The following is a 12213-nucleotide window of genomic DNA, read 5'->3' as shown; positions in this document are numbered from 1 at the left end:
GGAATTTTAAAGTTAGGGGGAGATTTGAAATCTGCATCAAATTTTGAGGATTTTTTATAAAATTCGTTTTTTCTATAATTCTTTATCTAATAGCGGAAATGCAAATTAAGTTAATTAATTTTGGTATCTGTGATTGGTGGATTTAAAAAATCTGCGCTCTGATTGGATGGCGTACATCATTCAACCAATTAGAGTGCAGGTAGTTTAAAATCCACCTATCCTATTAGTCAAAATTAATTAACTTAAAATGCATTTCCGCTTTTAGATAAAGAATTATACAAAAAACGAATTTTATAAAAAAAATCCTTAAAATTTGATGCAGATTTCAAATCTCCCCCTAACATTAAAATTCCGGAAAACTTTTATATCTTAATGTATACTGCAATATTTATAAAATCACCGTAAAACATATATCAATCTCCACTACAAAGCATAACCTATTTATTTGCAAGATGTTTTAGACAACAAAACCATTCAAATACATTAATAAAACTTCCCTAAAAATACTGGGAAAAAAGTGTTGCAGCCTTATTTTTTTTAGATATTATAAATAATTTTGAATTAAAAGAATATTAGTTTTTTAAAAATGGCTCCAACTTATTTACCAATAACCTATGCAAAAAGGGGACCTAATTTTTTACAGGTAAAATAAATGTCACAAGATCTGTTTTTATGTCTGTTTTTCTGTCTGTCAAATACTTTTTTGTTAGATAAAAATCATCGAAGGAAAAAATAGGTAAGGTTAAGTTGGGAAGAGAATGGCCCTTCAAGGTTAGGGGACCCACTAGGCTCCTATTAGACATAATCCACTGTGGGCTAGAATTGAATCAAGACAAAAGTAAGTGCCGAGCCCTGAGACCTATGCATGGTGAAAATAGACATAAAACCATGATGATTCTAGGTAAAACCAAAATATTTCAGCGGGGGCTTTTTGAGAAAATTAGATTTGAAAATTTCAAGTTCATTTTTCACCCCCTAGGAGTTGCCGCATAATTAGGACAAGAAAAGCAAATATTATTTATTTTAAATTTTGAACAACTTTGCTTTTATAAAGTTCTTCATAAAACCACTCCTGAAGGGAGTTAATAAATGGCCATTTTTATCACTTGCTTTGCAAAAGTCACGAAAATTCAGCCTAAAATAAATCATATATAGAGAGGTTTTAAGAAAAATTTCATAAAAACAAAGTTGTTCAAAATTTAAAAAAAATAATATTTGCTTTTCTTGTCATGATTATGTGGCAACTCCTAGGGGGTGAAAATTGAACTTGAAATTTTTTAATCTAATTTTCTCAAAAATTTTTTTTTACCTGGAATCATCATGGTTTTATGTCTATTTTCACCATACATAGGTCTCAAGGCTCGGCACTTACTTTTGTCTTGATTCAATTATAGCCCACAGTGAATCATCTTTTGGAATTTTATCCGACATATCTATTTATATAAAAGTAACATAATGTCTATGTGTCTGTCTGTCTGTACCGAAGAAACTTACAAACCGCTTGACCAATATGATTCTCCTTTACAGTATATCTGCTCATAAGTTCTGGAAAGTTTAATAACTAGTTTTGGGAAGGTTACCTCCTCCCCACGTCACCAATAGAAATTGCCTTGAAAAGATAACCTACTCCAGTCCCAAAAAATATTTTTTTCGTTTTAATTTTGTAAGTTTAGGGGTTGATCTCACCCCCACTCAAGTTCTAATAGAAGCCTTTAGGGGCATACATGCTAGTTTATTTATATTTTAAACAACGCCTCCAAGGAATATTATTACACTTGTTTTTAAAATTTAGATAGATGAATATTTATCAAGCAGTGTGACGTCTGGCTGCTGTGTTTTAGGTAAACTAACCACATCAAAAGCAAAATGATAGACAGACGGACAAAATAAGTTATATGGAAGATGTTTATAGGTATAGGGATTCTTTGCTTGTCTTTTTATAGCAACCTAATAAAACGTGTTTTTTTTTCATATAGAAACCTCATTTATTTTATTAAAACAAGACAGGCAACTCGACGTAATCAGATACAGAGAAACAGAAACAAATACTTCCTTCAAAGCGATACAGACGGACAGACAAAAGAACAGAAGGGGAATGGAGAAAGAGAGGGGTAGGTTTCTGGTAGAATCCGTAAAGGAGTATGTTTTAAGGCTTAAAATTAGTAGTAGAACGATAATATTCACTATATATGTGTATTTCTTATTGAAAAGAACTATAGACAAAATTTTAAAAAAAAGTTAACATACATTTTTATCTTTCTACTACTGTTTTTAACTTATAACACATAACCTTTACGGATTCTACCAGAAACCTACCCCTCTCTTTATAAATTTATATAGAATTTTCGCCGATAAAAAGTAGGATAAATCTAGCTATAAATCTTAAAAGTTGAATTAACCGCTGTTGTATGACGTTAATTGAGGTAAAAAAATAAAGAAAACAAGAAAATTGGAAAATAAATGTATATAGTACAAAACACTAATTTTTAAAGGAAAATGTGTATTTTTATCATACGATTTAGCTCTAATAAAATTATAGACCTTTACACACCTAATATCTTAATTGCACATCCTATTGTATAAATTTTTTGTCTGTAGCCAAGGATCTCGCTAACCGGTGAACCGATATGGTTCTCATGGTTCATTTTTATAGTGAAGCTTCTTATAGGTCCTTATATGGTTTTAGGCTACTTTATTTTTGCAAATAAGTCGATGTAAGGTTTTAGGCAATTTTTCTGCCCTTCCATATCCCGGCGAATATATAGCTCTTCCATATTCCTTCGAATAAAGAGCCCCTAAATGCTAGGGGCGCAGCCGCTAGTAAAACATATTTTTATATCCTAAAAGTCATAATCAATCTTTTCTTAATTAAACTAGCATATAAGAAACATAAATTATGTTTATTTTATGAAATAAATCAAAATTTTTTTTTTCAGACTTAAATTTCCCCCAACCAGAGACAATTGAAGAGGTTTGAATTTATTTTTCTCGTATTCATTCGAATCCGGTGGATAGGAACCGGTTCTCATCCATACGAAAAAACGATGTCTAGCATCGTATTATATCCAGCTTTCTACGAATATAAAAATGTACAATCATAAGATTAAAACCAGTTTTTTTAGCCCGTGCCTTCGGCACCTCGGGGCTAAAAAACTGGTTTTAATCTTATAATTGTACATTCTATATCCGCGGAAAGCCGTTTATAATACGATGAAAGAAATAACTATTAACAAATTAATGTTATTATTTATAAACAGTGCAGCAATAACAATATTTATAGAATTAAGCAGCTCATATTGTCTCCAAAAAGTAGACAAATGGTTCAACTATCCCGAATCCGATTGACGTCACATTAGAAGGGAATATGACGTCATTTGGCACAGTTTAGCCAAACGTTGGAACATTTATCCACTTTTTTTGGAGACACTATATGCTGCTTCATATTTTGAACATTGTTAATTTTAACAGGGGAAAATAATCGATTCTCAGCCACACTAAAAAATCATGTATCGTATCGCATTATATTCCGTTTTCTACAAATATAAAAATGTACTATCACAATAATAAAACTAGTTTTGTTAGCTCATGCCTTCGGCATCTCAGGGCTAACAAATTTTTAAATTACACATTTATATTTCCGCGGTAAGCTGTTTTAATACGATGCGATAAACAGCTATTCTAATGCTTTTTTTTAGATCCAGTTTAGAAATTTTTACACAAGCAGTTTTACCTTGTTAGTTAAACAGGAAGGACCTTTTACAACTGCCAGGGACCAAGTTAGTGCTAATGCCGAAGTAAGTATTAGTGTAAAGTAATATATTTTTTAGAGCTAATTACATTCTAATTTAAAGGTAGAATTTTCACCCTTCTTACATATTTATAATTTTAACCCTTAACCGGCTGGGGGATGGAACGCCCTCCCCCCTTTTTTTACTATCTCATTTTCTGTGTGTAAAAGATAGAGGGCCATAACTAACTGACTATCTAAATGTGGGTATGACGCACAATTTTTTTTATGAATATCTCCATCCTGGCGGGCACAGGATGCCAGCAAACATGGCAGGGTCATCCAGGTAAAGAGCAAAATATAAATATGAAACAAAGCAATTCATGTTACCAAATTACTAAAATATTCTCTAGTAGTAAATCCTCATATGTAATATAGGTGTTCAAGTAAATTTCAGGTTCCAGGTATGATTCTGCAGTTCCTGATCCTCCAGGTCTTCAGAAATCTTTTCTATAATTAAGGGATATCCCTACTACCGTCCGTCAGTTATGTCCGTAAAATATTGATTCTTGGAGGCCCCTAAGCCATTGGCAACGGTTTTGGACAGAATTTCAAAATGTAAAGTTTACCAATTGTTAGAAATTACTACACTTGAAAAGTCCGTTAAATCTTTGAATTGTAATGCTAATAGTGATCTACTTATTAGGGAGGAGTGCTGCGTGGTAAACAAGATTGGATAGTTGCAATTAGGTGAAAGCATTTATTTAACAGAGAACTTTATTTTGCCTACTATGTCTGTTCTTATACTTTCCAACATTTTTAAATAGTTACATATTTTGTGTATCGGTGTGTCTGTCCGTCTGCACCGAAAAAATGATAACCACTGAACTGATATGGTTCTCCATTACAGTGTAGCTTCTCCAAAGTCCGGGATAGGTTTATAACTATTTTGGGAAAGGGTTCCACAACCCTCCCAAAAAATATCACCCCTAGAAAACAAAATAATCTATAGAAATATTTTTGATCTTTCGCCCCCTTTATTACCCATGGAGGCCTCTAGGGGCGAAGCCGCTATAACAAATAAAATACAATATACAAAAACTTTTCATGGTAGTATTCAGAAATGAAAAAATGTTGTCAAGAAATTTCAGCCGTCTATCTTGAATAGAAGCCGAGAAAATCTTCTTTCCCCAAAAGGTTTAAGAGAGACAGACTAACACATTGAATTTTACAGAAAAAAGGCTAAAACTAAGGCTTAATCTATCTAATATAAAAGTTCATCTTTTTATTGTAGAAATCGAGTATTAATGGAGAATCCTCATTATGAGACTGGGAGCCAAGATCTTGTCACCATTGGAGCTGGAGAATTTATGGTAAGTGCTTACTATTGTCATATCCTTATATGATAAACCGCTAGGACAAATTATAATATCTATTAAACATAAAAATTTTTATGGAACAAATGACTTTATGGGAAAAAAAGCTTTATGCCTAACAACTGAGTAAGGCCCTAATCTTGTTGACCTACCCAGCTTATACCAACAAAGAAATTAATTTTTAAAAAATCATGAAACCGATACATGATTTTCAGCTGTTGTTGGAGATCAAAACATAGTAGAATTTAGATCTATTTCAATTGTTAGTTCTACCTTATTCTTGTGATCTACTAATCGAACCAAACCAATCGAACATTAAGTAATAAACAAACACAAAAAAATCTGTTTTTTTGTACTTTACGTCTTATGACTTTTGTCCGGTAGGCCTTCTGTCCAGGAGTTCTTATGACTTTATTACTTTATTACTACTATGGCTTCGCCCCAAGAAATCCTCCCATCACTCAACATTTGTTTTATTATGAAACCAAAAAAGCAATCTTTGAGGTCTTAGCGGGCATAAAAAATACATATGATAGATACCCATTCTGTTTCTTAAGAAATTTATGTTTATTTCTTTTTTCTTAAATTTACTACATAATTTTTGAATTTGTAAAATATCCACTTTAGTGTCAAATGCTTTAACTATATCAAAACAATATGTATATTGATAATAAATCTCCCTTTTCTGTGTTTCAGATATCTCTTCAAGGTGTGTCTGAAATTTGATGTGAAAATGCTGATAATAAACATTTAAAAATTTTCAACCTGCCTCAGATTTTGAAAAAAAAGGATGACAACATCCATAAAAGCGAAGCACTGAAACGGTATAATAAGAGTCGAAGCAAAATTGTAAGTAAATTTGTTGAAAAATTGTTTGATACAGGATAATGTTTATGGACATACTTACATTTATAGGACTTGATTATAGAGTTGCTTTGCTTATAATATTGTTCTTTGTTGTTCCAGGAATCAATATACCAAAAATCAGATCAAACGGATAATAAAATCACATAAAAATTTGTTGTAAAAAAAGTAGAAAAATCAACATGTTTCAAATGGACATACGGATATTCTGGTAATGGTTATAGAGTACCTAACTACTATAGGAATTATCATGCAAAGTTTGAAATCGATAGGACAATTCTAACATGCCTAAATTTACAAATAAAAGCTATCTATCTCGGACGGACCGACCCTAATTATAGAAAAGCATCGCTTTTAAAAATGCTCAAATGTCGGGTATAGAGGGACGAGTGACGTATTCTATGCCATAAAAGCTTAAGAGGATGTAAACAAAGAGTTTCCTCCAAAAAAGTATAAGAAAATAATAATCTTTCAAGATTTAACAATTAAGCAGCTTATTGTGTCTCATAAAAAAGGGGATAAATGTTTCAACATTTTGCCTCACTATACCGATTGACGTCACATTTCCTTCTTATATGACGTCAATCGGGATAGTTCGGCTAAGCTTGTAACATTTTTCTACTATTTTGAGACACAATAAGAACTTCCAAGGTATTAGAAAAGTATGAAGAAAAAAATATTTATTTTGCAATCAAATGTAAAATGAAAGATATAAAAATTTAAGAAAAAAATCAACAAATTTAATTTTTTTTGTACACTTTTCATGTTAATAAAGGGTTAAACCACTTTTAAAAGGAGAAATATATTGATGCAGATTGTCAATTTTTAAAATTATTTTCATTTTTACTGATCAGATTTTGGACACACCCTGCTCAAGACATCATATCTGTTAGATTCCTGCTCAAACAACCTTCACCGGAGTGGAAAACATTTAGAATAGAGGTATTTTTTTGTGAAGATTCTCCAAACATATGCTTTATAACTTACTTTGTCCAACTGTATGTCTTTTCCTCTGTTTATAAGGCTAATGGTAAACATGGTTATATAATATATAAAGTACTAAAGTTTTTTTCCCGTAAGATATCTCTAATTACTAACCCGATTGAGTTCTGTATTTTATGCAACTAAGCTTCACATTTGCTCACGGATGAATAATATCATTATTAAATCTGAATATTAATTTTAGGCTATTTTTATGTCTACCGCCTCTCTTTTGCTTGGGGCGCAGTTGCTAGTGCCTATAGTAACTAATTACGTCCATCCGATAACAAATCTTCTTTCTTGTTGAAGTCTTGTTTTAAGTTGAATGCTTTAATCTTTTATTCAATATAATGTTAACTTCCAACGCTGCTCTACTTTTGGTCATATCTGTCCTTTTTTTAGAATACTCCTTAAGCAAAAATATTTCATTTTTATATTTAGGATATAGTAATTTCTAAGGCAAATCTGAGTGGGTTTCAGGTAAAATTAGAAATTTTTTCTAAAAAAAACATGGTTAACCTGGCATTGTTATAAAAACCAGAGCTTGGTAGCCACGCATCAGTCGCGACGAAGCCTCAAATTTAAACTCGTTTGGATGATTTGAAATTTTTTGAAAAGAGGGTATGCCAAATTTGGGTCAGGTTTAAATTTCCAGCTGATTTTTAAAATTGTAAAAGGTTGATTTCCTCAACGCTTACAGGCGGCGGACGCGCGCTGCCGAGCCCTACATAATGTATGTTTTTCCACAATAGGACCTAGTGAGAACAGAAAACTCACTTCTCCTTATTTTTGAAAGAAATACTGAAAAATGAGGGTGGGGGGATTGAATTGAATTTGAAGGAAACCGCCTGTTTTTTACTTCACAGATATGATATAATGTATTCGAATTTAAATATGTGATCTTATACCAATGTTTATCTAGATACTGAGTGTTGTTAAAATTACTTTATTTCACAATTTAAAATGTAATTATTTTGTTATTGCTACTCTAACTAATAAATAAACGCCCTTGTTTAATTATTTATAGCCAGAGTCTACAAAGAAGAAGAAACTCTGCAAACAGGAAAATCTTATTTAAAAATATAAGGGGGGGGAGGGTGGAAATAGTTTATATATATATGAAAGATATATTAGATTGGGCACTGCAGGGTTAGGATTTCCCGCAGAGGTTAAGCTTAGGAAAAAACAAACTTAATTTTAATTAAAAAGCACTTTGTGTAAAATCACATTATTTGACTTTCTTGAAATAACTCCTCTTGGATTAAAATAAGATTATCTTAAAATGTAGAAAGAGATAAAATTATTATCATTGATGACACAGACAAAATCTTCTTTGACAGGAGAGGTAAACATTTAAGATCTCGTAAACGCCAATCGATATATCTTAATGTTAATTAAGAGCAGCTTGGTTTTAGGACAGGTTTCAGGTTGTTTGACTTAAAAGTGGAAGTTCAACCATACTTAATAAATCACAGTCACACCAACAATTTTTCTTCTAATTGGTTTCAAAGTAACAAGATGTGTGTTTGTTTGTGGGTGTACACTATTACTTAGACTTATTTTTAGTGAGGGATTTGTTTACTAAAGATAAATCTAAATGTTATTTAAGTAAGAGATTTATATCCGAAGGTTTAACCGCAAGTGCAACTAACAGAGTGATTGTTGAGTTGAGCGCAGCTACTCTACTATTTCGGTTTGTCCATACGTCATTGAGTTATCTATTTTCCTTATTTATTGAATGATCCTGTAAATTTTCAAACATAACTTAAGTTTTAACAAACTATCATTTGTCCAATAGTAATAATTAGTGATTTATTTAAATTAATTGCTAAAATGTTTCAATTTTGTCTATAGAATTTTCTTAGTTATCAATTACATGAACATACAATACATTCCCCCTCCCCTTCAGAGATAATTTTTTAAAATATAACTCCAAGTGCTGTTTTGACATATCTGTTTGAGCTTGCTATTGCTGCGATATTAATGCACAATGACATACTTGTTTCAGATAGTAGAGGAAGATGGAGAAAAAGTGATGATTCCACCAGCTTATGATGTTGCTGCTCTACTTATTACATAGATATAATAATGTTACAACTATAGTGATGATTCCCCCAGCTTATGATGTTGCTGCTCTACTTATTACATAGATATATTTATTTATTAGCTGCGAGAAAAAAATAAAATATATGAATAAAAAAAATATTTTTAATAATTTTGTTAAGCCAGGCTTTTCCTAACTTTGGGTGTGTCTGTTGTTTTGTCCGTACCAATAATTGTAATAATTAGGCATGCTAGAATCACCACATAAATCTAACCATTTTAAAATCAATTGAAACATATATTGACCTTTCTGTATGCTCATTAATATCTCTTAAACAATTTTCAGGGAAGATTAGATCTAGCAAAAGTACAGGACAATTTTATGGTGAAGGGGCCGGAGGGAGAGGGAGTCATGAGACACGAGTCATTGCATCATATTATAGACAGCTATCTGCGGATCAAAATGAAAAATTTTAAGATAAAAAAAAACATTTTGTTAGCCGTGAGGGGGCTGAAGGCCTGGGCTAACCAAACAGGTATTAATTCTATAATTTTTATTCTAATATAAGTGGAAAATTGTCTCTCATGCGATGCTATACATTATTTTTCAGTATAACTGAGAACCGGTTCTAATCCAGCGGATATTAATCGGTTTCGAAGCCATACTGGAAATTATCTTCCTTTTAAAAGAATGTTGGGAAATGGTGGCTAGGGACGAAGCCACTAACTGGTATAATAGTAAAATTGTAATTCTATTTTTTCTGATTGCAATATTAGTATAAGTTATAAGCAATCAAATAATCAGAAATAAATCAAGTAAACGTTGATTGTTTAAAGAGTACATATTAATCATACTGATTACACTCAGCTATTCTATAATTAGGGTCAATACGTCACTAGAATGTGATTTGCTACAATTTCAAAAACCTTAAGGAATAAGATTATGAATTGATGTACTACCCCAATGATGATATACGAAATTAACCCTTATTTAGATTACATTTGGACAAAACTTTAGTGCTATTATGATATAAAGATCCATTCAGCCACTGATCGGATGCGCGGCTATCTAAGCCACCCAATAAGACTCGGGTGAAGTCAGAGTCGCAATAAATCGTGCAGATTCGAGAAATCAGAATCAGTCACACCACATCTAAGCAACAATCAACCGCAGCCATCCTTAGGAAAAGTCACCAAATTTAAATTTATCCTCGCGGCTATCGCCCCCTGATATTTTCATACTTGTTCATTTATCTATAAGAAACAAGATAACAACATCTCTTGATAGTTATTTGCTTGATTGCCTCGTGTACTTAATAAACTCGCAAAATGTAGGGTTACCAAAATGTTTCACTACAGACCGACAAATATATTTTTGTAAGCATGTACTGCAGACCAATAATCATAGTAAAAAAGTAACAGGATGTCTGTCTGCATGTAATTAAGAGTCCTGCTGACCGCTTGACCGATGTGATTCTTCTTTACTGTGTAGCTTCTTATAGGTCCTGGTAAGGTTTAATTCTATTTAGAGGGTGGGAACCAAAACCTATATTAATGGCCCATATTAATTTTCATTTTAAAAAAGTTAGATATTTGGTGGGAGGTTGTATTTTCTAGGTGAGATTTATCTAGGAAGGGTGGTGGTACCCTCCCTTAAAATAGCTATTATCCTTCCCACGACCTATGATAATATCCACTGTAAAGGAGAACCATGATAGTTGATTGGTTAGCGAGATTCTTTGGTACAGACAGACACTATCACAAAGAGATATTAATACTTTTACATGAGGATTGTGTTAATATTTTTAAACCTGTACAAATATAGCAAATAATTTATTGTTATTTATCTTATTAGTTATTAATGATCAGTCTATTATAAAATAATCAATCAACATATGTAAATAAAAATAAAATATCAATGAATAACATGTATATTTAAAAAAGAAGGATGATGTTTGACTGTATGTGGTGTTGTTAGTTTGTACCAAAATATCTCACTAACTGCTTATTAGGTTCCTTATGTTTCCTTATAAGTTTTACAGACATACAGACGGACGGATAAAAAAGCTAAGAGTATATGCTCATAAGCCATACAAATATTTTTAGAAACCTAATATCCCTTTATAACAGTAGCATGATATCTGTCTGTGTGATCTCGCTAACCGCTGAACTGATATGGTTCTTCTTTATATTGTAGCTTCTTATAGATCCTCGAAAGGTTGATAGCTAATTGGGGTGGGTGCCACCACCCTGCCAAGAAAAACTGCACTCAGAAAAAATTACCCATACCCCATTTTTTTTACTTTTTCTTTTTAAAATTAAGATAGCTGCATTAACAAATAGACAAACCAATCCTATTATATAAAGTAGTAAACGTTTTTTGTCTGTCCCGAAGGATCTCGCTAACCACTGAACTGATCGGGTTCTCCTTTACAGGGTAGCTTCTCAAAGGTCCTGGGAAGGTTTATAACTATTTTCTTTGGGGGTTGGACACCCCTAATCCCCCCCAAAAAATGAAAAATCCCCCCCCCCAAAAAATAATTTCTTTTAAATCTAAAATACGAAAAATTAGGTTGAACTCTGGGGGCATAGCGAAGCCGCTAGTTAAGTTATAAAGTAGAGTTGCTACTAATACTGGACAGGGAGAGATAGTAAGAGAATAGGTGGGGAAGATACCGGTATTTCTTGATATTTTCATTAAAATACAGTTTGACTTTATCAATATTTATTGGCGTTTAATAGTCTTGCGTCATGACGAAAAAACATGAACACTTGTGTCTACTAAAGGGGATCCACGAATTTTGCCATGTAAAAGTTTAGAAACTAGATTTTGAGTAACCAAAAAAGTATTATGCTTGAGACACATGGTAAATTCATAAGTGCAACAGAGTATACACTCAAAGCTGTTTTATGAGGGATTGGTCATTTCATTAAAGCACCTAGCGAGCAGAGAAAACTCCGAACCTCCTTATTTTTGATATAAAATAAAAACAAGTTGGGGAGGGAGGCTTATACTAACCATTATTTTCCTTTTTTTTTCAAAGTTAGGGGTGAGGGGTATTTTTTAACTAGACGCTTTAAGGAGACCAAAATGTTATTTACTCTGCAACTATTCAAGATAGAAGTAGAAGTTGTTGTCCCCTTGTCTGTCCTTGTCTGTCCGACTGTCTGTCAATCCATTACAATATAATATGATTATGGTTTCTTATTCTTATTTACTTG

The 12213-nt window shown here is 32.2% G+C and overlaps 1 protein-coding gene and 1 long non-coding RNA gene across 2 annotated transcripts; both read left to right on the top strand.

Moving 5' to 3' along the window:
• Positions 1-380: 380 nt before the first annotated feature.
• Positions 381-6061, top strand: LOC145303677 (nicolin-1-like). The gene is made up of 7 exons (XM_080145282.1): positions 381-643; positions 1793-1841; positions 2937-2971; positions 3696-3794; positions 4434-4477; positions 5022-5100; positions 5800-6061. Exons 1-7 carry the CDS (start codon positions 587-589, stop codon positions 5827-5829), a joined length of 393 nt encoding a protein of 130 aa, XP_080001408.1. The 5' UTR covers positions 381-586; the 3' UTR covers positions 5830-6061.
• A 421-nt stretch (positions 6062-6482) lies between these two features.
• Positions 6483-8014, top strand: LOC145303676 (uncharacterized). The gene is made up of 3 exons (XR_013873778.1): positions 6483-6909; positions 7390-7428; positions 7976-8014. It is a non-coding gene; the product is annotated as an uncharacterized LOC145303676 (long non-coding RNA).
• The last annotated feature ends 4199 nt before the right edge of the window (positions 8015-12213 follow it).

Source organism: Acartia tonsa, chromosome 13, assembly GCF_053477335.1.
Source record: "Acartia tonsa isolate MP-2025a chromosome 13, ASM5347733v1, whole genome shotgun sequence".
Taxonomy (NCBI): domain Eukaryota; kingdom Metazoa; phylum Arthropoda; class Copepoda; order Calanoida; family Acartiidae; genus Acartia; species Acartia tonsa.
The sequence above is the reverse complement of the archived record's forward strand: the minus strand, read 5'-3'. Positions and strand labels throughout refer to the sequence as shown.

Bases quoted from the DNA above. Each gene is read 5' to 3' on its own strand.
- LOC145303677 (XM_080145282.1), top strand. From the start codon at position 587: ATGGCTCCAACTTATTTACCAATAACCTATGCAAAAAGGGGACCTAAT. The intron at 644-1,792 runs GTAAAATAAATG...TTTAAAATTTAG, and splicing joins GGGGACCTAATTTTTTACAG to ATAGATGAATATTTATCAAG. The intron at 1,842-2,936 runs GTAAACTAACCA...TTTTTTTTTCAG, and splicing joins GTCTGGCTGCTGTGTTTTAG to ACTTAAATTTCCCCCAACCA.